At 37.1% G+C, this 25,784-nt stretch overlaps 1 protein-coding gene across 3 annotated transcripts in view; it reads right to left on the reverse strand.

Annotated features, from left to right (window-relative positions):
- LRMDA (leucine rich melanocyte differentiation associated) overlaps positions 1-25,784 on the reverse strand; it is a 615,153-nt gene that overhangs the window by 268,205 nt on the left and 321,164 nt on the right. For all 3 annotated transcript variants that reach the window (XM_015616989.3, XM_015616987.3, XM_033515529.1), the window contains one exon: positions 1,949-2,075. In XM_015616989.3, the coding sequence (XP_015472475.1) occupies positions 1,949-2,075 (127 nt within the window). The remainder of the gene's footprint in view (positions 1-1,948; positions 2,076-25,784) is intronic.

A 25,784-nucleotide genomic window follows, 5' to 3' on the forward strand; every position in this document is an offset into this window, starting at 1 on the left:
TAAAAGAAGTGATTCAAGTTCAAATAAGACCTTTTTCCAAACACAACATTAACACTGAGGAGAGGAATCTGGAAGGTCTCTGTGTTTCTGCAGACTGATGTATCCCCCCTACAAAAGATCACTGCTCCCTCGGGCTCAGGATGTTAATGATGGACAGCAGTTAGTTTTTCTTCTCTGGACAGTTTGTTTGTATACAATAGGTGTTTCAAAAGTATTTCTGAAATTCCTCTATTAAATTATTTGTAGCACGCTACAAAATGCATATATTATTTCTATAACCTCGGTAGTTCAACACTCTCAAAGCTCCAGCTTCATAGTTTTTAGATTGAATTAAAAAAAATCCCAAGACAGACAAAATCCTTCTTATCGTGTTATCATTGGCTTTGAGAGCTTACTCACTTGACAATACTATTTTAGTCTGTCTGTGAGACCAGCAGAAACTCTTTAAAGATTACTACTGACAGGATAATTTTTTTCCCTCTGGTTTTGTTCACTGAGTCAATATTCAATACCTCTGCCCTCTCTTTGGTAAGTGCAAAACTCCTCCTGGACTGCCACCCCTAAGACAAATGTACTTACGTGCTTTTTGTTCTTATGGCCAAAGCTACACTTCATGGTTTGTAAGTGGCATCACCAAAAATGTTCTTGTACATTCTTCACAAATTCAGATTTTACCATGGCAGCAAACAACAAAACAATAAAACCAGTTACTCAAATCCAACCCACAATACCCTGCATTAACCATAAAAAATACCTAGTACAGTAATGATTGTTACTGTTCAAGAGACACTCTTGGCAAATTTCCACAGCTCCGAGAAAGAAAGTTACTCTGCTGATTTTTATTTATTTATAGAGTCAAAAATAAGTGCAGAAATCGTAGAATCTGCAGTTATTTTTATTCCCCTCAGTGGGAGGATTTTGCTTTAGTAGGAGGTAAATTGCTCTCTGTTTACATTGTCTGTAATAAAAGCCTGCAGTTGAGCAGTCTCGTCCTCACGCTGCAATTACAAGGCCAGGGCTTTAGCAGGCTGTGCTCTACGACTCTGCAGGCCTCAGTTGGCCTTTTGGCCACAGCTTGATCACCCCTCACTTCTTCAAAATCACCTATTACACACCTCCAAACCTCCAGATGGGTCAAAGTATGGGAAAATTATGGAATAATCAAGTCTACGCCCACAGACTTTGCAGATAATTCGTTTTTATAGATCAATATCTGTAAGCCTACAGACTAGGGGGCTCTGATTCAGCAGATTATTTAGACAAATGCTGAAATATTTATTCTTAATAAACAGAAATAGGCACTAACTTTAGGCATATTGAGAAGTGACTGATTGGTTACAACTGGACTTAATCATACATCAAATGCCTTTACTGTATTAAGACCTTGATCTGGAAAGTATTTTATGTGAATTAATACTGAACTGGAATACCAAGAAAAGAGTGACATGCTTTTACAGCTGCAGTTGCACAGAAGCTACCCAATTGCGCATATTACCAGTTTCATGAAAGTAGAGAAAATCATTAAGAATATTATGTGGGTTTAATTAATTTTATCTTACTTTAACGCTTTAAAAGCTATTTAAAGTATTAAAACCTAATCCCGTTTCACTGCACGCTCTATTCCACTAGAGGTCAGCCTGCAACAGAACCCCAAGCTAGCACAGGAACTGCTGCACACGGGTAGCACTGACATTATTTTCTTTCTCTATTTTATCTATTAGAAAGATTTTTTCAGAGCCATAACTTAGATCTCTCACTAAAATGGAGCAACAGGAAGATATAATGGTGCATTTCATTTATGAATGACCTGTAATAAATTACTATGAAGTATTCCAGGTGCCAAACGAGAGAATGCTTTGTCTGCACATGAACTATATTTCACATACTTTAATTTGGCTGACACATAAAACTCATTTGACATTTTGCAGGTATTTCTTCGAAAGGATATTTGGTTCTTGTTGAGCGTTAAGGTATGGAGGTAGGGTAACCTGGGTAACAGAAGGTCATTTCCGAGTAGATTGTTGTCCAAGATCAGTTCTTCCAAGTAACTGAATGTTTTCAGTCCTTCTAGTGACCTGCAAACGACAAAGGCAACAGGAAAAATGATACTCCACTAAATCAGGGAGGCCATTATGAGCTGAAATAAATATTTTAACCTTCCCTTTCAGGAGTGGGAATAGTTTTGGTTTGGGCCTGTCAGAAGAGTGAATGACAAGCATTAGTGGCAAGGGGAGTGCTGGCACTGCAACACATCCTTCACATGCTGGCAGGATGAAGGATGCGGGTCACTTAGTGAGTAGCCAGGATCCAAAACAAAAGGCTTCAGATATGGGGCCTGCAGGATGAATTTGTCAATGTCTTGTGCCTTCAGGCACCCAGCCTCGCCTGACCCTAACCTCCATTCCCAAGATAAATAACTCTGTCACAGTTCACCTTCATTCCCTGGACACAAATTTAAGTTGTCATCCATCATTTCTGCCAAGAAATATCATACCCTGCTAACAATAATAAATACAACTTCAAGTATCATTTCTTAGTAGTTACCTTACATGCAATAGTAGGAAATGTAGAAGGGATTTCCCCCTCCCCGTTTTTTATTAACCTCGTAATTAGATTCTTGAGTTCCTGCAAACAAAATAAAATGTTCTCTACAAAATAAAATGCAGAATTACACCAGACAGAAAAGGCATTTGCTTTCTTCTTGGAACTTACTGTCCCACTGTCAAGCCACAGGTCACACTGCAGAGAGCAGCTTTTAAAAGGAGCATTTGACAACACGGTGGTGAAGATGGTGACTTGTAAATAAACAAGGTTCTGGAAGCATTCATTCCTCTCATAGCAAAGTACAAAAAAGCCAACCAACCACACAAACAAAACTAAGAACATTTCAGTACCTTGTTAAGGCATCTATTTCAAATGTTTGCTCATTCCAACAGTAAAAAAATCCTAATCAACAGCAACCTAACAACTTAATCAGCTAAGACACACGATATACAAAGCACACGCACAGACATGAATTCACAGCTCACTCACCTACCAGACACCTAAAGATATGCTGAGATTGCATGACTTGACAGCTGATCTACTATGCCTACCAGTGGGAAGATCATCACTGTATCTCCTGGCTGTTTTATAAAATGTGATGAATAAGGGAGATGCAGGTTATACTATTTATTCAGTTCCCAATGACATTTATACTGAGGGGATTTCCTCACCCTCACCCTCCCCCCAGTTTTTGGCAAAGATCAAAAGACAGCCAAGGTCCCAGTTAGAATGTTCCACAGATACAATTACTGGAGAAAAACACAAGTATTATTAGAAATGACAATTTAACATTCATCTGTGCAACAGGAACAAGGTACTGCTTTTGTAGCAAGAACTTACAGACCACTTATAGTTCACACTTAGATGGCTCAAGAAACCAAAAGAAATCAAGTGTGTGACCTTCACATGCTAAACTGTGAATAAGTAACATTTGTGCAATGCTGCAAAGGTGTGTTTCAGTCCAAGGACTCCAGAGTCTCTTGAATTGAAAGGGAGGTACAACTGTCACTAACACCATTTTGATACTCAGCAGCTGGACCTGAAGAAAATTTGCCACCTATACCCAATGGCATATCATTACAGTGCATTGATACACTGAAAAAATGCAGTTTCTAAAGCTGAAAAAATAAAAGGCCGCTATTATAAACATTTTACTGAAATAATCACTGCAGTAACAATCACATGTTTTGCATGTGCCTTTAACCAACAGTTTTGGGAAAAAAAGCCTCAATTCAGCCTACATAAACTGTCCACCATTAAAAGCTGTGCTAGCATGCTGCATTGAGCTAGCTGTTTCAGCAGAAGGTCACAATAGACTTGCTTTGCCAAAGTCAAGATTCGAGGAGAAAACAGCAAACATCTTGGACAGTGCTTTCCTCCAAGTACCTTTAAAAGGAAAAAAAACTCAGAGGAAGTAGCAGTGAGTTTATCGAGCTGTTATGAGTTTTCATTTCAGTTTGACAAACCTAGTTTAGCAAATTCTTCTTAAATACTCTTTATTATATAAATAGTGGATTATTTCCAAACCTCACATTTCAATGTATGACTTTGACTTGCCAAAAGAGTTCAGAGAAGGCCACCTCCTTGTCAGCACCACAGAGCCTTATGGGATGTTAATAGGTCCTTTGTGAAAAAACACTGCCTGGGCTCTGGTCAGTGTCAGCATCAAAATACACATTGTTCCTGAGTTATGTTATGCAAATATAATACTCTTATCATGAGAATCAGCAAATGGTTGGCAACTGGCAAGGAGAAGAAAGCGCACATCCAAAACTGCTGCAGGGGAGGCATAAAACAAAATGACAAGCCATGAAGTGGGACAAAAGGCCTCGGAACACTAGAGGGAGTTGCCTATTGAAACAGTCTTTCTTTCACAACCCTGGGCTGAACACAAGGGTACTAGTTTCATAGACAGGCAGAGAAAATTGTGCGCAAATCTCCTTACACCTGTCTGGTTTTGATAATTTTTGCCATGTAATGTTATTAGCTGCTCAGTTAAAAAGGAGCCATGTTACACAGGGGGTTGCTTATAATTGCTGTTTTCATGTCATCAGAGTAGTGTGCACTTGGTGATTTAATCACCTAAATTCAGAGTCCAGGGAGATGGGAGGGGTTGCCACAATACAGAGAGAGAGTGTAGCCATTAATATAAATTTAAAGCCATGTGTTGTCTTGCTGTTCACAGAATTATTATTTTTTTCATATTGAACAGAAATAAAAAACAGCACCAAAACAAAAAATGGTAAGACACGGCAAAGAAGCAAGAAAGGAAATAGTATGTTTGCCATCATTCAGTGTTGCTACCTAATAAATTCTATGCAAGTCTTTACCATCATAGTATCTTAGGAAATACTGCCCAGCAGTTGTATTCCAAAGTGTAAAACTTCTAAGTACAATCCACACAATTGGTTTTATGGTAAAAAATTCAGCAAGTCCCATAACTTCCATGAGCCTCAATTTCTCATCTGCAGATGGGGGATAAGAAAGGATTGCAATTGTAAATTGGTATGGAGAAAGCATTTTTGAGAATCTGAGACAGAAATCAGTATGAAATACTGTAATTTTGATTTTTAATGAGACTGAGAAAGCAATATTAATGTACTCCAAGTATTTCCTTATGAGCCTATTATAAAAGAGGAGAGGAATCCTTATATAGACACAGCATAGGAAGACGGGCACAAGCAAGAGATGGGTATAAAAGGAAGGAAATCCACTAAGAAGGAGAATGAGTCTAAAACTAAATCTGTGCTGTTTTCTCATAGTTCACAGCATAAAAAAAAATGCCTCCCCATGTTAAAATACTGAAACAAACAATCTTACCACAACAATGCAACCAGCAGTGGAAGGCCTGTGGCAAGGAGATGTTTCCCTTACTTTCAAAAGGCCAATAAACATCACTAAGGTGGATTGCAGGTTGCCTGTCCCTGCTCTAATGTCATGAGAGCTGCCCATTATCTCACCCACAGGTACCGTCTCCCTTCCCTCACTGCAGGGCTCACGCTCTGCTCCCAGAGGAGAGCAAGTGCTGCCAAGAGATTTCCACTGCAATTTTCAAAGTCACATCAAACCGACAAAACATCACAACGTATTCAGTGCCGCCTCATTCAAACAGAAAAAACTTTAAGTTTCCACTGTAATTAACCCTATCCTCGTTAAGATAATTATGATCAAGTTCCCTGTCACAGCTAATATCACAGCATCATTGCCTATGGCTCACGCTTTGCCCTCATTAGCTTACAAAAACACTGCGCTAAACAGGAAACTGACTCCCTCTGCAAAACCACTTAAGATGTTCTGTAAGTAGACAGTAAATAATCCTTTAGAATATAAAGGTCTCAGAAATGTCATTTTATCCAAGTCCTTTGGCGAATCAGTATATTTCTTCCAGCTTTCTTTTTCATAATTCATCTATGGTTTATAACAAACTTTTCATCATAAAGGAATGTCATGACAGAGATTTTGTGTTGGTTTTTTTTTTTTTTTTTTATGTATGTGTATGCATGGTCATTGTCAATCACACTATTTCATGTGATCCTTCTGGCCTGACAGGGATTTGGTTACACTGAAAGTAAAGAGCAACTCTTCATTTTGGTAATATTTGACAGTGAAAACATGAGATTTTATAAATGAAAAGAAGCAGAAGCCTTGCAAGCAATAGACAAAACTTGGTACTCTGCAGTTGTCCTTGCTCAGAAAAATGAGCTGCTCAGAAGCATATGCTACAAAAGAAGAGTTCCTTACATTTTATCCCACCCCTTCATTAATAAGACAGCTGCCTCATATCTAATTGACTTTTTCCTCCTGTTTAACAGGAAAAGAGAGAGCAGTTAACAATATGCAAATGAGAGAGTTTGGGTTCAGCCTTGAAATTGATTTGCACTTTGTTGACAAGAGATAGCCATTAGCAGAAGTTAAAGATGGAGCTGTTATAAAACAAGAGCTTTTTAAAATACCTTTTCCTTGCCTTTAATGTTTTAATAGATTACAGGAGAGCAGAATCAACATGAGAACCTTAGTACTAGATAATTTCAGTATTTAAATAGAAATGCAAATTCTATTTCTCCAGCACCTGCCAGCCAAGGAGTACAAAGCATTTTTTTGCAAAACATTAATGAATTACTTTTCAAAAACCTGCTGAGCTTAAAATTCCATTTTGTAGTAAAGCAGGGAGAGGTTAAGTGACTAACAGAAGGTGACCTCCAGCAATTTTCTAAGAGACAAGAAATAACACTCAGACCTCCTGACTTCTACTCCTTTGACTTAACCTCACCAGAGTAAAACAAAGCACAATAAAAAAATGGGTAGGTATACATATATATATAAAATAAAAATAAATCAGGTGGGCAAAATACAAGCAAAGCTTAAAAAAAATGGCCTCTACAGTATTCAATAATTTATTTTTTTTTCTGTCATTCTACTTAGTGACTTTACACAGTTTCCTGCATGATATTAGAACCCAAAAGAAAACAGAATGAAGTATGTAATGGATAGCTCTGACATGACTTCTGGACCAAGACAGAACAAAGAAAAAATAAAATCTGGAAGCAACTCTTAGGGTAAAACTTGAGGCACAGCAGTGGATATGATCAGCAAAAGAGAAATTAAAAGAAATTAACAAGCAGCATCATTAAATATCTGTGAAAAAGAGATATCCATAAGAAAATATTAAACTTCTGTTATGAATTGAACCTACAATAAGTTTCTGAATTTTTTCAAATAAAGCTCGTACTTGATTTCAAGACATACAAGAAAATAAATATAATTCCCTTGATTTTCCCCTTTTCTTATACACTGAAACATACAAGACTATGTGAGACACTGTATTACCAATAGAGACTGGAATGAAAACATCTTTCACAACAATCTCAAACCAGAGCTATATAAGTACATCAAAATGTTGGGGGTTCACAAAAACTCAGAATCTTCATTTACTAGAAGATTTTACTCAGAATTTGCTCTTTTACAGTCTTGTTCTAAATCTTACACAGCAAATTCTATTGCTTAAAAAAAAAAGAAGCCCAAACTTCTAAACCCCCAGAAGCCACCACTCACCTCAAAACTTCAAAGAAAACACAAACAAAAGTAGAGTCAATAAACACACAAAGATGAACTCTCCTGAATTCTAGGTGTTAGATTCACAACATTTCACAAACTTTCCTAGCAATTATAAAATAGAAATGCTGATATTTCTTGAGTGAGGGATTTTGCTAATAAGCAGCAGTTCCTCAAATGATGGCATTGTCTGAAAAGCAATAATGCAGATTGATTTCATCCATCAAGAGAAGCCCCGTTACTTATAACTCCTTACAGGCAGCAAGAAAAGATGGGCACTCCCAGAAGGTGAATCAGACCTTCAGGTGGGGCTCAGTGAAGCACATCTGTTTGGGAAGGATGAACAGAACCTATTTGTCTTGCAATGAAATTAATAGAAACTGCAACATTAAGGTAAAAAACTGTAAGAGCTGTGTCCCATAGAGTGGATTATTTACCTGGTGAAATAAAATACAAATCCCAATTACAGCTTTCAGGGGCTCACAAAAACATATTACAGTCAACCATTCTCTCAAATCAAAATACAAAAAAAACCCCTCAGTAGAAGTAACAACCAAACCAACCAAGCAAAAGAGAGAAATTAGCAACCAGACTGACAGTGGTGGGGTTCAATTTCTTTTCTAATTAACCCCTTAAAGCCTTAGATTTCACTATGTGTATTTACTTCGCCTCTACTCAAGAGAATATCCCATTAATACAGCTCAAACTTTATCCTTCATGTTAGGCTGCTTTTTGCTTAAGTTTTTATATTACATCTTTAGGACTAAACACACCAAGATTTTATATTATACTACTGTTACAATTTTGTTAAAATTTAAATAAAATTACAATCAGTGTACTATAGTCTGTGGGAAGGCAGTTTTCATAAGCCATATAAAACAGTACAAAATAATAAAAAATGAACCAGAAAATGGGTTCTTAGTCATCTAGTCATCAAACAAGTATCATATAAGAAAATAAAGTTTGCGAAACAGTGCAAAAAATTACCAAGCAGAGAGAAAGTGACTGTATATATTCACAGCTTATCAATGGGCATTCTGGAAAAAACACCACTAATAGTTCAATTATGCATCACGTCCATAAAATTCCTAAATACAGACTTAAACGTCCTTCTGATAAAAGTTATTGGAAGTGTTTGATGAAGAATTGCAATGAGTTAAGAGTAAAAATTGGATGCAAGACTCTTGCTTTGTCTTTTCCCCCAATCTTAACAGAACTCAATCCTAATAAAACAAATGGCATTAAAAAAACACAAAAAAAGGAAACACTGCCATTTCCTGAATTTGAAAGAATTCAATGAAGTATTAGTGATTAAAAATAGCAAAAAAACATGCCATGGTTTACAAAATATAACTCTACCTGTTTAAAAAAAAACAAACAAAAAACCCCACAAAGAGCTAATGTAATGTGTTTATTCCCAAAAGCTTCTCTCAGCTCCATGTGCCAAGTTAAAACCTATTTAAAAAACCCCTAAAATCCAGTATTATAATGGAAATATGAGCAAATCAAGTGCAAAGGCAGTGCCATAATGAAAGCTTTACTGTATCTTGGATCAATCTGTCACTCTGCAATTCAGATAGTAACTTGACCCCTCCCCTTTTTCCACAGACAGCGGGGGAGTAGAGTGAGTAGAGTAAAGCCCATTTCGACTACCAGAGTTCAGTGGGAAGGGGGAAAAGAAAAGTAATTTTTCTCCCATCTTCCACAACAACCAAGGCTGAGGATTGACAAGCAAATTGACGCACTGCTCAGAGGGCAAAAGATAAATGTTTGATGAATTGGCCATTGCTGGAGGAGTGATGGGCTTCATATGTGCATAATGGACTAGCTGCCGTTCAATTCAGATTGCCTGCCAAGATAAGAAACCATAATGAATGGACCAAGCACAGCCTGTGCCATAAGAATGTATAATCTGACTAGTTTTAATAAACTTAATAAAAAAGATGAAGCAGAGAGAGGCAAGGGGACTGGCCTTTGTGACCAGCTATAAGAGGTGAGAACGACTAATAGACTGCTCAAGCATGATAGCAGAGAATTGTTAATGGACATAATATCGAATCCCTCGATGTTAAAAAATGTCTTTAGAACAACTTAAAGACAGGGATCTACATAGGTGCATACCACAGACACTGTAGTACTTGTAAATCAGCATATGACTGCCATTTATTTATTATTTCCTTCTGCTACCTACCCTGCTTTGTCTCCACTCCCTCCCTTATCCCCTACACATGGTATCTTGGTTTGTACCCAGATGCACACCATACACAAACAACTTTTACCAAAAACTCCTCAGAATCAAAATAACTCCATAATGACAACAAGACAGAATTCAGGCTCAGTTTACTACAGAAAGGTTCTGGCCACACAACTACATCACTTTCACTGCCAGTGGAGAAACATCTTTTGCCATCATAAGTGTTCACACTTGCTACAACTTAATTTGCTTTTGCAAACTATGTTTCCACCAAAGATGAGAAATTTGACAGTACAGTAAAAGCAAAAATAGTTACCAAAACCTTTCCAGCACATACAAGACTGTTGCCAGCAACAGCCATTTTGGCCTGGGATTTGCTGTGTTGGATACTCTTCCTCATCTGTACCCATAATCTCCAAATTCTGACCTCATTTAGCCCATCAGCACTGTAAAAAGACATTAAAAACAAAATAAAACTCTCAGAAGATTTTACTGGATATGGGTATAAGACAGTCTGGTAATCACTTCATGCTGAGTAGTAAATACACACAGGGCCATTTTTGCTCTTCTTTTCTTGTTATTTAGCCACATGAATAACAATGTTCCTCTTTCTGAAGTTTAGCAGGCATTAAGTCCTGAATCTATGGAAATGCTAAAGGAGTGAACAAGAGAAAAAACAGCTCTAACTTTTAAAGCAGTGGGATTATACCAACAATCTATTTCTTTCTTAAGAATCAAAGGGTGAGAACACACCCTTGTGTGTGCATATAACACACAGTACCAGGCCAGGCTGTATTATCCTTTAGGTAGGAAAAAAAAAAAAAAAAAGAAGAGGATGCAGAAAGATTCTCTTGTCTGAGGAAAGCTAAAACACATCTTGAACAAAATAACAGCATTGTTACGCATGTTTGTTCTCTTGCTTTTGCTTTTTTCCTCTGATGATGAAAAATAAATAAGGAAACAAAATAGTCTTCTTGGGTAAGTATTGTGATTACCACCCCCTTGATGTCAGTTATGTAGCCCTTGTCATAATTTAAACAGAAATTATTATATGTATGACAGACATCTGGTATTTCAGTATAAATTTTATCCAACTGCAAAAGGAAAGTAACTCATTATCAAGCAGCTCAGAAGGCTCACACTCCTGAAGGAAATAAAGTTTTACGACAAGAGGATCTCTCCTCTCTTTCCCCGTGAGTGAGAAAGTGAGTGCAAGAATAAGACAGAAAGGGAAGGCTCAGGAGTGCTGGGTGAATTATAGACTGCCTCTCAAGATTCACAGCTCTTCGTGGTAGGAGGTTAATATTCTCACATGTCATTAGGTCTGCTGGCTCTACTGATGGCTCATTGAATCAGGCAGCAAATTATTTCCTCATGCTGCAGAGGACACCACACTTCAAAGGGAAGGAGCCAGGGTCAAGACGGCTCTCCAGTTCGATTAATGAGTTGGGATCAGCAGAGGTTGCCTGTAGGTAAGAATGTGACTGAAGCTTTTGACAAAGCTGACTTTTTGAACAGGACTTGACCCAGGCCCCTTACTCCCCTCCCCACCAAATCTTATTTCCAACATTTGCCTCTGACTGACCTGCTCAGGCCTGTTGGGATAGTTTTGACCTCCTCAGTCTTTGTTACCAGACACAGGAGCTGTCTGCCTATATTTGATGTGTCTCTCCCCAAAGGCCACATCAGCTTATCCAGACTCATCAGAATACCTCAGAACAGTATAGCAAAATAAGATAGAGTAGATACATTTCAGATTTTTAATTTTTTTCATGAAATTTTTTGAGAAGAGGGAAGAAGGAGAAGACAACTAAAAGATATTTCCTCCTTCAGTAGTATTAAGAAAGATATCTCAATGCTGCTGTTAAATGAAGTTAAGAAAAACATGAAGATTATTACAAGCATACGACTTACATACTCAAATTATGGAAAAGCAGAGAATGTACTGCTTACATGGTTTTGATGACTAAGGATATTCCTACCAAATAATGCATTATATAGAATATTCCTCTTTAAAGTTTTTATTTTTATTGCCATAGTAGCAAGAGATTAGAGACAATTAAAACTTAATGGCTGCTGCATTCATCTCTTTCTGCACCCTCAGTCTGATTTCTCTGAAATACTTGAATGCATATTTAAATAGATTTTAAAAATACTGAAATGAGATTAATTGCATTAATGTTTTTGGTTTTTCTTTTTTATAAGATCTACTTAAACTCCACCCTTTCTCAAACAAATATGAGTAACTGAATCAACATTTAAACCACTGTTGGTGAGCTTCCAAAAACCACATATCTTCCTGTGATTGAAATGAGTTTTCTCAATTACACCAACAAAATTGTTTACACGTGCTTCTCATTTGTTATATATTTAAAAAAAATTTAGAGAATAATTTACACATCAATGTTTCTGGAGAAAGGATATAGGTTATTCTTCAATATTTGTTTTAATCCCAGTACAGCATTCAGTATCCTCTTCCTAAATACTTTGCTCATCAGTATCCCTAATGCACAAACCCTTAGTACCTTAAAAAAGTAACCTTAGGTACTTAAGTACCTACAATTTACAAAACTTAACTTTTGGTGTATACTTTGAAAATCTTTTAATGATGTCTAAGTGCAAGGCAAATTTTCACCTTTACTCTTCTGCACTCAAACCTCTATTTGTAACAGATTTCCTTACTATAACAGACATTTAAGTCCCAAAAGCCAGCAAACAGATTATTAGACCTATAAAACTTAGGGTAAAAGCATACAAGGTCTATGCATGACTGAGCCAATTAAGAAGAGCTAGTATCCTTTCAAGGAGACTACCTTGTGCTAGACAGCAAATCTTCCACATGGATGTGCTTTACTCTAAAGTGCAAGTACACACAAGCAAGAGACAGCTTTTTCTTTTGCTTATGCCTGCACAATCTCCAGTGAATTGTACATTATGCAAGTGGAAGTTTGCAACACCAGGAAAGCTGTTAGAGGGGAAACACTTTTTTTATGGGCTTGTTTAAACAAAGTAACTGTGTTACTGGGTCTGTCATCAGTGTTAACATTATATCCTGTTTCATCTGTTTCTAGAAAGCCAGCAGCATAGCACAGATCATCTGACAAGTGCTTGTGTCTTGTATAACACTTAGCAAGAGGGTATGAATGCCACAGAGAAGGACAAATCCAGCTGGAGTGGGATGTAAGCAGCCAGTTGGACACTGCCAGGGAGAAAGAAGAAATAGTTGTGTTCAGGGAAAGGAGGAGCCACTCAGTTGATCAAAAACAGAGAACCACCAACACTTTCCAAACATGATCACCGAAGTTTCTGGCTTCTGACAGCACTAAATCAGAAGGGACAGTGGGACTGAGAAGATCAATTGCCAAGACACCTAGACCTGAAGGGGAACCTGCTGGATTTCAAGCCAGGAATCCTAGAGAAGATGGATTCAACAACGGGAAAGGTGATCTGCTAAGTATATGCAAAGACCAAGTTTTGTATTTGTCCTTGTTTCCATCCATAAAACCAAAAGCTTTCAATTAAGTCTTACCGAATAGAGCTTTGTTTTACTTTCATGCTTATGTGGTGTTTCAAAGGAATGTAGTACCAATTACCATGGCACAGTGTTTCTCAAGAGGCAAAAAAATTCTAAATAAAGACAAAAAAACAAAAAGTCCTATACCTAACTGAAGATGAATTAGAAGGTCCAGCTGCAATGAGTGCTGCTTTATACTAACTTGGATATAGCCCACCTGGGAAACTGTCAGGGCAATTAAAGAGTTTGGGAAGGAACTTGTAAAGTCATAAATCACACTTTCAAAGAGCAGAAAGCAAGGAAACACCCCATGGCTTTTGGGAATCATTACTACACACTAAATTCAGTCAAGAACTTTTGCATGATAACTGCTCAGTACTAATTGTTTGAACAACTTTTTTGTGTTACTGGGCCTTATGGCAATCCTGCAAAAATTTTGAATATGTAAGTTCAAATTCAGAGATAAGTGTGTTCTTATGCCTTTTTTTCACTTTCAAATACTTCCATATAATCTGTTCATTCAATCTGCCTGGTCAAATTGGAGGGTTTTGCATTTCAATTAAAGTCTTGAAACATGTATTAAAATTGATTACATAAATAACTGCTTGTGAAAGGAAACAATACATGCATGGTCAAAACAAAGAAAATTATAAGTTTACTGCAATGTTCATTTTGGTTCTTTTTCCCCTTCCTCGTACTATAGAAAACAATGAGTGATACTAATATGTTGTAAGCAATGGAAGAACAGAGTATTTATAAAAGCAAAACTTTTGCCAAAACAAGAATTCAGACTCTAAAATTATGAAGATTATCACAGTGAAATGTGAGGAAATAAAATTTCCCAGAAATGTACATGGTAGACAACAAATACATTTCTTTCAATTCATACATGATATAAAACCAAGAAAAGAAGGGAAGTACATATAACAAAAAATGCTGTACAGTGCCCTCCCATCAGTGTCCTCCATTTCTACACTTCAAATATAGTTAAAATTAAACCATACAAAACACTGGCAGGGAAAGAGAGAAGCCAGCAATCTTACAGTCCAAGAAGATGGACTATAGAATGACAGGCTTTTTTAGTGTGTGTTGGTTCCCCTCTCTTCAATTCCTAAAATTGATAAGATTGTCTAAAACATGACTGGGAAATTAGAGTCCAGCAGAAATCCCAGCATTAAAAACCCAACAACTCTGGATTTGATAGTCTGGGGATGAAAATTATGTTGATTAATAATTACCACGACACAGATCGTATCAATACAGTCTTAGTTGGTCACCATGCCCAGATATATTCATAGGTCCTTCACACCCGAGAGCAGTACAAGGATCATGTTAAAGAAAAGGGATGCCCCAACACCTCCTGGAGAAACAGAACACCACCATGGGTCCTTCTGAGGAGCTTCACAAGGACAGTCACCTGCCATGATGGAGATGGAGCAATCTGAAAGGAAAGAGCCACCCCCCAAAAAAACAGGCCCGTGTTACTCCCCTACACTGCTCTATAAAGAAACTCAGGTCTCAGACCTGGTGCTTTTCCATGCCCTAGGACTAAATTCAATGCAAACTCATCCTTTAGGCATGCTTAAAGGCACTGGACACTCCACAGATTAGGAAAAGAGAAGTAAAAGGAAGTCAATCTTCTTCTGATGAACCCTGACACCTGGGTTTTCATGGAACCATGCATACACTAATGTTGGAAAACACCTCCAAGATCATCAAGTCCTACCTTTGAAAAGGTTGCTCCGTGCTTTCCTGTCACGCCAATACACACAAAACCTACTGAGGGACCAAAAGACTTATGTCAAAACAACCTGTTTTAAAATGAACATTGCTTTCTACCACATCAGCATAAAATCATACACCATAAGAACCTGATGCTGAAGTAATTTAACACAATTAAAATATTTTACAAGTGAGTATAAAACTTAATAAAGTATTTAGTTCAAAGTTCATTTCAGATTTTAATTGCTGAATGAATAAATTTAAAATTTGAATTGAGAATAGAGGCCTGACTATTTGTGTTGCCACTGCATCCAAATTTTTAGTCCAATTACCTGTCAAGACAAAACCGTGACTGGCTGAATCCACAGAGCCTAAGTAATATAATCTTTAGTAAAAGTCCAATTATTGAAAAAAAATACTCAACTCCTAGCAGTTCACTGTGTATAGATAACAGCTGACTTCATGAGCTGAATTATAAACCCAATGCCATAGAGGCATCTATCTACCTTCCCATCAACACAAGGGCTGGGCCTGGTGGTGTAGAATTGTTGGAAATTCCTGGACATAAATCCATCCATTTCATGACTACATTGCAGCCATCAGCCTCTCTTCAGCCTCAGCCATATGCTCACTCTTTTGTCCATAGTGGAATCTGATGACAATTAGATTTCTGAGGGGCACATAATCTGCTCAAGCCACGAAAAAAGGAAAAAAAAAAAAAAACAAGAGTAATTTACCTCACACATGTGAACCCACATGGAGTGTTTTGAAAGAAAACAGAAGTGAAATATCACAGCAAGCATGCCCATAAAATATTCTTCACTGACGCAATTAGGAAGTTTGTTAAAAAAAAACAACAAAAACAACAAAGCAAACAAACAAAAATGCAAACAAAGCCAAACAACAAATAAGCAAAACAAAAAAAAAAGAGAAGGCACTACCGAATTCCCGAATGCCGCCACAGTGGCCACCAGTGACCCACTGCCAGCCCCTCCCTGCTTGCAGGGACCACATCAAAGCACCTTTGCTGCCTCCTGGCCTTCTACAGAGCAGCTTCAGCCACTTAGGGGAAAAAAAAAAAGCTAAGTAAAGGCTTGGATTTAAAACATTAAAAGAAATAAATTGAGAGGATTTTGTCTGGAAACCTTGTCTTGTCCTTACTGAAGGCTAAAATAAACTTAATTTTTGTTAAAATTAAAGCAAAAATTAAATCATCTTATTATGTAATTGGAACTAGGCCTCAGGCACTAGCAGTAAAGAAGGGATTAAGGCCTCCACCACCTGGGTTGTCATTCTCATGGGCCCCATTACCACCCCCTTATTCGTTTTTATAGCCAACAGATTAAAATGCGAGCGTCGCAATCTTTGATCTTTCACTTGCTGACACAAATCCTTTCAAGCCTCCAACGTTTTCTGCTGAGGTAATTAGTACTAATTAAAAGGTTTCCAACAGCCTTTGCTCTACTTTTTCCCTCCAAAGAAATTGCTTTTACAAGTGCCTTCCATCTTTGAAATGTATGCATCGTTCACTTTCTTCTTTATCTGACTCCCAGAGATCAAGTAGATTAGCGACTCCATTATTCCCCAAGACAAAGCCAAACAACAGGTTTTTACTATCTTCCTGACCTGTTGAGGTGCAGGGTTTATATTCAGAAACAAGTGCCTCTGCTTGTATTAAAAGACAGTCCAATTATGCATTAACAGACACAATGCAGGGGTTTCTACATTTAAGAATGGACATCCTTTAAAGATGTTGTATTTTCTCAGAAGAGAGAGAGGCAACCGTTCACTAATCAAACTGACAAGTTGTAGGACTAATAACTGGTCTTCCTTTGTTTTCTTTTCTTTTTGTGTGTTTGTGTATCAGGCAAGATGCAAACAATTTCTTTCTTTTCCCCCCGCTTCCCCATCCTTTCCTCTCCTTTCCACTTTCTTCCCAAATTTTAATGATGTATACACATTTGTTACTTTAAAAAATAAATTAAAAAATTGAATACCACCCTGAAAGATTCGGAAAGCCCAGAAAGTCCTGTCTGAAGAAGTTTTGGTTACTATAATTAAGTAATGCGTTCTGCTACAGGCAAACTGATGTCTAGAAATGTAATTACGGACATTAAAACACTTTTTCATAGTACATCTAAAGTACTAATGAAATTCCAGGACTAAAAAAATTACAAGCCACAGCAAAAAAAGGAACAATACTTTGCATTGAGAAAGAGCTGTGTTTTGAATTTACAGGTTTTCAAATGATTGTTCAATCGACATGGGCTCTATATGGATCATTTTTCTTTATGAAAACCTGGAAGCTTTATGCCTGCTGTGATAAAAATAAATTACACTTCATGCAGCAAAAGTGCTATTCAAAAAAGAGGACAGTTCTCAGGCTCTTAAAGTTCTCACTTCCTATTGAAAATGACAGCAGCTCTCTCTCATGCTGTAGTATCTCTGGCACAATAGATCAGAAATCATACACAGAGCCACAAGATGCTATGTAACTTATCATTACACACACAGGGGTCCATTCTCCCCTCGCGATGCAAGCACAGGGCTCCTGCTGGCACTAATGGGAGCTGCACGTGCACATCAAGGACAGAAACAAACCCACACTGCATCCACTCTTCTAACCCCAGATAAGTTAGAAAAGTTTTAAACAGCCAAAAAGAAAAGTCAATAAATCGTCTTCTAATCATGCCAGTTCTTCTACTTCATTTTCACAACTATTCTAACATAGTAGTAATTTCTTTTTGTGCAACTTTCCTCTAGAGGATTTAAAAGCACTACAATCTCATCAGTTCAACTATATTATGCCCCTGTAAAGTTTTATCTGACATATCTTGTCCAAGGTCATATGGAAATTATATGACAGGGCCAGGAATTGCACTTTTCAGTATCCTGGTAGTTCCCTGTTTTAACCAGCAGGTCATACTCCTCCTCTATGCATGCACAATAACCAACAGCTCTACAAGCTGGAGTGTGGACTTGCCATTCAGGGATGGAAAGGTTTGGATTCACCATTGGATTAGCCATTCTGCTGAAAAAGGGATTTCCACCAACACAAACCTCAAATCATTTTTATGGATTCAAAATTCTAAATGAAGAAAGCAAAACCAAAACAAGAGTCTGTGAATCACCTCAAGTAATACCTTTAGTCTATTTGCCTTGTCAGGGCATGGCCACCATTGCCTTAAAATGTCAGGAAATGCCTGCAAACCTAATGCAAGTTTAGGGCATCCCATACTTCAGCTCTCAGTACATATAAGAACAACAGACCACATGGAAACCTCAGCTAAACCTGGGCAACGGTGTAAGCCCTGCAAAAACACATTAACACTGTCTCTTCTAACAGAGAGGCCTTTAGAAATAGCACAGCTTTTTCTACACTCGATATAACATACCTTGGGTAGAGGCTTTTATGTTTACCAAATGTTGAATTCTCAGATTTCAACTGAATTTGGAATTACGAATTTTGAAATTTTTTAAAATTCGGAATTTGGGACCAGATCATGAAGAAAAAGATAATCTAATGGAAAAAGTGAAAATGTATGCATCTTTCCATATCCAAGATCCTAATTTAACATCATTAAAGAGAAGATGTAATTAATGTAACATGATAGAAGCAATTTGTCATATTCTCACCTATTACTAAAACAGCATGTGACTTTAAGGCAAAATCAACATTAACAAAATACTTTCTAAAGTCTTTGGGTCCTTCATCTTATGAAATCTGAACTGTATGAGGAAAGAAATTTTACTAAAAATCAGACACACAAATACCCCAAACACTTTGCAGGGAAAAGGCAGCTACAGAGAAGAGGTCTAAATGGAAAGGGGGTGCCTGACATGTAGAATCTACTAAAAAATATCTTTCATTTTATCAGAGCCACTCTCATGGACAAAGCTGAACTATCTCCACAATGTGCAAACTAATTAGGCTTGCTTGGAAATGATAAAATCCTAATTTATTATGTTTCTTCTTTCATTCGACTTTTTCTCGTTTATTTCTGCTTTTGCATGTACAAACTGCTCTCATATTCATCAGAGATACTTTCATTAAAATTAACAGCCAAAACTGTCACAAGAACCAAAAAGTAGAGACAAAACTTTAGGGAAAAAAAAATCCATAATCCTGAAGCTCACAATAAAACTACATGCTGGCAGCACAGTAGGAAAAGTTAACACATGTATTATAGCAAAAGTAGGGAAATGAATGTCATGTTTAATGCTTCAGAGACTGCACAAATGAAGCCATCTCAATATTTACTAAGGAGATAAAAAAGTAAAAAGAAAAAGTAGGTTTTTTTTTTTGGTGAGCAAAATTTGCTTGCCTACATTACAGATTTTAGATATCTTTGGACCTAAATTGGTCCTTGGTTATGAGAACAGGAGAGAAAAGGGACAAAAATGTCCATGTCTTCCCTAGGTATTCAGCTGTGGCTCCTTCCAGACTGCAAACAGTTGCTGTTGCCTTAGGGTTTCATTATTCATCTACTACAGGATGCAAGGACCAGGAGCAGCTGGCCTTTTAACATGTGGGAGGAAGGGAGGGAAAACCCTCCCATGCAAGGGATATCAGAACAGTTTGGGGTACTTATATCTTTCATATTTATTGAGGTGGGGGGCGAGGTGGAATAGATTATATATACTATACCATCTTTTTCCTCCTATTCCCCCAACCCCAAAAAGGCAAAAAAAATTACCAATAACCTTCAAATCTGCCCTGCTCTCTCAGTAGAGTGTGCATGTGTTGAAAAAACCGTAAAGAAACATTTCAATTTGAAGTTTCCAAGAGGTAATTATAAACAAGAGAAAGAGAAAAATATTTTTGAAATTATGAAAAATACCCTGACAGTGACTCCCTTAGACTCACATTTAGCCCTTGAAAAATATTCTGCCAAAGGGTGCATTTTGACAGGGAAAAGATGAAGAGTGGAGAGAAGAGGCAGCAGTCTGTCATAATTGATGACATCGCAATGCAAGCTGAAGTCAAGACTGAATATTTACAAAATTCATTCAGGGTGAGATTTTTAAAAGGGGGGGAAAAAAACCAACAGCAGATACAGATGGAACCAACCTTTTGAAAACATAGTGGGACTACGACAGACAGTGCAATACAGTCAACAGAACCACAACACACATGCAAAACAATTCAAGGGTCATTTTCATAATTCAAGATGGTATGAGACTCAATAGAAAGAAATATTTTTTGTAGGAAATATTTTTTGTAGGAATCTGTCTATCTTTCTTTGGATATATGTTTTTTTAAATTAATTTTGGAATGAGTTGAGTCCCTTTGGCCATAATAAGACCTCAGCATTAGAAATTTTCACCCCCAAATTATTAGTTTAAGCTGAGCTCAGACCACCAATTTGCAATGTTACAGTGTAATATAATTAAGCCAATCAGAACCTAGCCAGCCACATTCTTATGCTATTCTTTGCTTTTACTGTTTGACCTCACCTCCTCCTCCCTTCAGCTACACCCCGACCCTCTTGCAGTCCCATGGTTAGAAGCTCAGAGCTATGATCCAGTTAAAACTGACCTGGAAGGGAAGGCAGGAAGCAGGAGAACTGCAGAGAGCTAAACTGCCCCAAGTTGTAACTGAGGGCTAATCGATTGATAAAATGAACATATTTTTTGTAGTCCTGGTCCAGCTGCCAGAGAGGAAGTTCTTCCCAAGCAAATTCAGCTGGCAGCTTGCCATCAGATTCAAAGCAGAAGGCAGGTTCAAAACCAACTGGAGACTACACTTGCCCAATTATTAACAATGAACTGTCCGAGGTCAGGGCAGAGGTACATCAGTAAAACAAAGCAATTCTTTTCCCTGTTCCACAGGGATCCAGGAGCTCATCTTCAAGGGCTGTCAATCCAGCACTTTTCACCAGTGCTGACTTCACACTTCATTTAAACAAATATGACTAATCCTACTCCCAAAGGAAATGCACTGGATCTGTCTTGTTACCAGCAGCACCAGTTGGGCCCAGATGAACGGGAGATAAGAAGCCATCTCAATGTGAATCATCCAGCACCTATAAAATGGATGGGAATTTCAAGACTACAAGAGTAGACAAAGTTTGGACTAGTATTGATATATGCCATGAAGTATACTTGTTATGTAGAAAGCATTAAAAATTCACAACTTAGGAATGCAGCTGTTCTCTGTATTTACTGAGTGTTCTAACTACATGACAAATTGAGAGTCCCATATATTTATATAGAATAGACAAAGCTTGCTTAAATAAAATAAATAACTAAAACGTTATTTAATCTAATCCTCCCATCACTGACAAGCCTTCCCCCAAAATTCAATTTCCCATGTCACAAAACTGTAAAATCTTTTCCTGCCACAAATGGTAGATCTAAATCTTCTGGTAAAAACACCACTTTGCATGTTCCTCCTACTCATTATTTTCAAAAAGAAAAAGTGGGTACAAATACATAACAATAAGGCATAGAAATGAACATGAAATATGTGCTGCCTAGTCCTGGGAACCATACTTTTTCTTTTTCTTTTTTTTTTTTTTGCCAAGGCTGTTCACAAGAAAGCCCAGTCATCCTGATCTGCTTTGTGTTTGCAATTCTTCCATTAATCCAGCCAACTCCAAAACACCTTAAAGTTTTAAGCAGACAGAGCCATTGCAAAACATCCATCCAGGCCATTAAATTACTTAGAACTACTCTAGTGCACCTCCAGAGAGTACACAGGGAGCCACCCCTTCCATTTCACTAAAAGTAATCCTGAACTAATTCAAATTCTGCTTCATCACCTGACAGGAAAGGCATATTACCCTGAAGAGAGAAACTATATTTTTAGGTTTTCCAAACACTTCCAAATGAAGAAAGAGTAAATTAGCCTTAAGGTTGTATTCCAAGTTTGGTAGGGAGAACAGTGTGAATTAATTTCTTTATACTATTCAAAGGAATGAGAAGCTTTAATCCATAAAGCTAAAGGAAGGGTAGTTTCTGTCAAACATTTAATTTAAATTTTGTTTTTGGGTATCTAAGGTACAATATGACTTCCCCCACACTCATTTAAAAATGGAACATACGTAAAAATAAAGTATGTCATTATTTTTTTCAGTTGAATATGTCGTTATTTTTTCAATTCTCTAGTTTCTTAGCACCAATATTTTAACGATCATACTGTCTAATAAATTGGGCAGAGCAGTATTAAATTAAATGTTTCATTATTTTCCTACTGATCTTTGTATCTCATTTCCATTGTGGTCCAAAATGCAAATTCACCTATATCCAAGACTGCATGTGTATTATTTAAAAGAAATTCAAAAAGAAGGCAATTTTCAACTATTTATGCATAATGGTAGTCTTTAAAATGACAGATGAAGTGTCAGATTTTTTTTAGAAGATTTCACAGTTAAAGACAAGAATTTTTAATTTAAAGAATAAGCACAAACAAGAACATACAGAAATGACAAATCCATAAAAAAAAAAGCTACAGCCATTACTAAGGTACACACAAATATTATAATAAGAATCTTTTCATACTCTTTTTGTTTAAAGTCCTTATGACAGACATGTAACAAGAAAATATTGCAAAGGCACAATATTAAGATAAAAACATTGCAGTAACTATATTTGAGCTAGAAAGGGCAGCTAGTAAGATTTTAAGTCCAAGAACAGAATTATTCTTAGGGTGAAACCATCATGCTTGCGTGAGAGGTTTGCTTTTAGCCGTATGCACTACCATAAACTTGTTCCAGATCCTGATTAATGGGCATTTTATACCATTTCAGTTATTTGAATTTTACTGTCAATTACTTTCAGTTCTAAAAGGATTTTCTTTAATCCATTATTCTTGATCAAGATAATGATTTTTTCAGAATTCTAACATCTTAGCATCACACTATATTGACCACCTTAGAAAGCAGAGTGCCAGGTGGTTTTTTTCCAGATGCAGTTCATTTGCATTCCATAACTAAACCAAAGTATTCACAAAGACTCTGCCCACCAGGCCCAGGTGGAGCCTCTGCAGTGAATCACCAAGAGGGGCAGATATCACCTAGTAGATTGCAGAAGAAATACTCATGAATTACACTTTCATATTATCCTTGAAGAAGAATAGTAGTAAAGCATATTTATTCAGTGTTTTTTTAAGACAGCTTCAAATGATCTGATGCAACAGACATTTTCTTCTGAAAAATCAAAAAGGATGAGATAATGCGTTTCAAGGTCAATCGAAGCAAGGGTGCATCAGGAAAAAAAGTGTGTTTAAACCACAGCAGATTTAACAGCTTAACCAATAAAGCTGCTCTAGCCTTCAGTCAATGGAAATCAAAACAACGATTTCAAACTATTTTATTCAATCTGCAGGCAGGATTACTAGGTGATGAAGCTTTTTCCTTCTTTACTAAAGAAGTCAGCATTTCTTCTATTTTTAAGATTTCTTTCAATAAATTACGTGCTCTTTTAAGGACTACAGCCACAAGGACACAGACATTCTTTAAAGTTTGTAGTTTTCTGTTGCTGTATTTATTACCACAGAGCTCAAATATTGACATCTATGCTCACTGGAAATCTGAAAATGCAAGGAATTTTATTACATTCAGTAAAACTCATTTTTAAATCTCCATCAAGCTCCTCTGAGTATATAAATGGCACTTTTATTTTTCCTTCCTCGAATGATGCCATTTGCTAACATAAGCAGAACAAATGTAGGTGACCCAAAATACAATAAATTACTAAATTCAGAATCTTTATGACCATTGAGACTTTTCCTTAATAATCTGAAAAGTACTTATGTGTAATTGTAAAAATCACATTCATTAGAAGTTTTTCTTTTTTTCCTATCCCGTTCTTCTCCTCCATTCAGATATTTTGATGATTTTCTGAAGTTCATGAGTTCTTTAAAATAATATTTCAGGTTTTAATAGCAATTAGCATATTAAATATCAGTGTACAAGGGGAGTGTACAAAGCGATTCCATAGTAAATTAGTCTGAAAATTGTCCTAATTGTTATGCCAGATGACGTCCTCTACATTTTGTCTTGGGAGAAAAAGATCTTTCTGTCTAAATGCCATTATGTGTCATCCTAGCTGAGCCTCCTGCCTAGCGGGGACATTGAAGTTGTACAGCGGGAGCCGCTTCTCAGGCTTTAAGAACTACAGTAAATCTTCAAACAATTTATCCAAACAAAGCCCAGTGTGTGGAGAGAAAAATACACGGGAAGCAGATGAATAAGCAACATCAATTATGGGGGGGTTGACCTTTCTGCCCCACACCATGGCACAGATTTCACACCAAATCGCAGCAGATTGAAGTTGACATGCCTGGAGTGAAAACACTGGTCCTCACAATGTTGCAACTCTACATTCACAGAGCTGTAGTAAGGAGAGGAGGAAGAAAATGAAGAGAAGGGGAGGGGTGTGTGAATGAAAAATCACATATAATGGCCCTGGGTTTATTTTACAGAGAACAAAATGGCTCAATTTGAGCACTTAGACTGTCAAAATTGGCTAGTGTGAGACACGAGAGGTTCATCCAAGGGGACACTTGAATCAGGTGCCTCCAGAGATAGAACCTAGAAGAAGGGATTGGGAGAATAAAGGCTGTTCTTAAAAACTTGCTAATGTTGTTAGATATCATATTATTTCGCATTATAAAAATATATATGTATACACACACATAACAATTTCTGTAAATAGTCTCAGCAGCCAAGATTTACCTTCAGTTAAAATGAAAGTGACCTGTGTTCTTTATGGGCAGCATTATTTTGCCCCACCAAAAATCCAAATTAGCCTACAGTTATACCTACATTTGGAAAGATTCCCACCCCATCCCAGGAAAATTTTGCCTTTACTTCCAAGGAAACGCCAGACTAAGTAATGTGAACTTTGAAACCACCTCAATTAAAATTCAGGTTTGGGCCTTTAGAACAGCCAAGTTAAAGATTTCTTTTTCTAGATTGGCTGTAGACAGATGATTATTAAATATTTATAAGTCTTTGAAAAGGATTGAGTGCTTTTGCTTTGTTTATTGTGTGGAGCTCCTCCTCCCCCTTCTTTCCCCCACTCCTTCTTTGAGGGATCTATGAGTGATCATTTTATTTGAATGCTTCACCAGTTGGTTTGTGCAAAGACAGATCAGTCAACCCTATGCAGGCCATTTCACATCAATGGAATCTCTTAACACTGTTGCAATAGTAGCTTAAGGTTTAATATGCAATCAGATCAACAGCTTTTGTCTCATTCCAGAGGACATTCATATACAAACTGCTACTATTTCATGATGATGGTAACTAAATGCCACCAGTGCTGGTTCAGACTGAACAGATTAAAAATAGATAAGCTCACAATAACATTTATATTGATCCTAACCTTAGATACTGTCATTAAAAAATTCTCAACCAATTAATCTACCAGTAAATTTTGCTGCTTAACTGTGAAGTCTGGGTTTAAAGACTAACATTTGTGATGTCAGACATCAGAAATGTAAACATGTGTTTCTTAATGCTGATAGCCTGTTGAATTTGATTTTTCAGCTTGGGCACAAGTTTCACCACTGTCAAGAAGAAAAGCTACCACCTTTTCCCCAGGTATCACATCTGTAACACTCTCTCCAAGACTAATCAGACCTTGGACTTCATTCCATCTGGATGAAAAAGAACTGTGAAGGAAAAGTCACAGCATTTGGAAATATAACACTGTGCTTTCCCAGAAGTCTGTGACTAATTTCAGAATCATCCAATGAAATCCCATAATACTTCAGGTTTTAGATTCTGTGCTGCTAACTAGAAAAACCCA

Source organism: Parus major, chromosome 6, assembly GCF_001522545.3.
Source record: "Parus major isolate Abel chromosome 6, Parus_major1.1, whole genome shotgun sequence".
In the NCBI taxonomy this organism is placed as follows: domain Eukaryota; kingdom Metazoa; phylum Chordata; class Aves; order Passeriformes; family Paridae; genus Parus; species Parus major.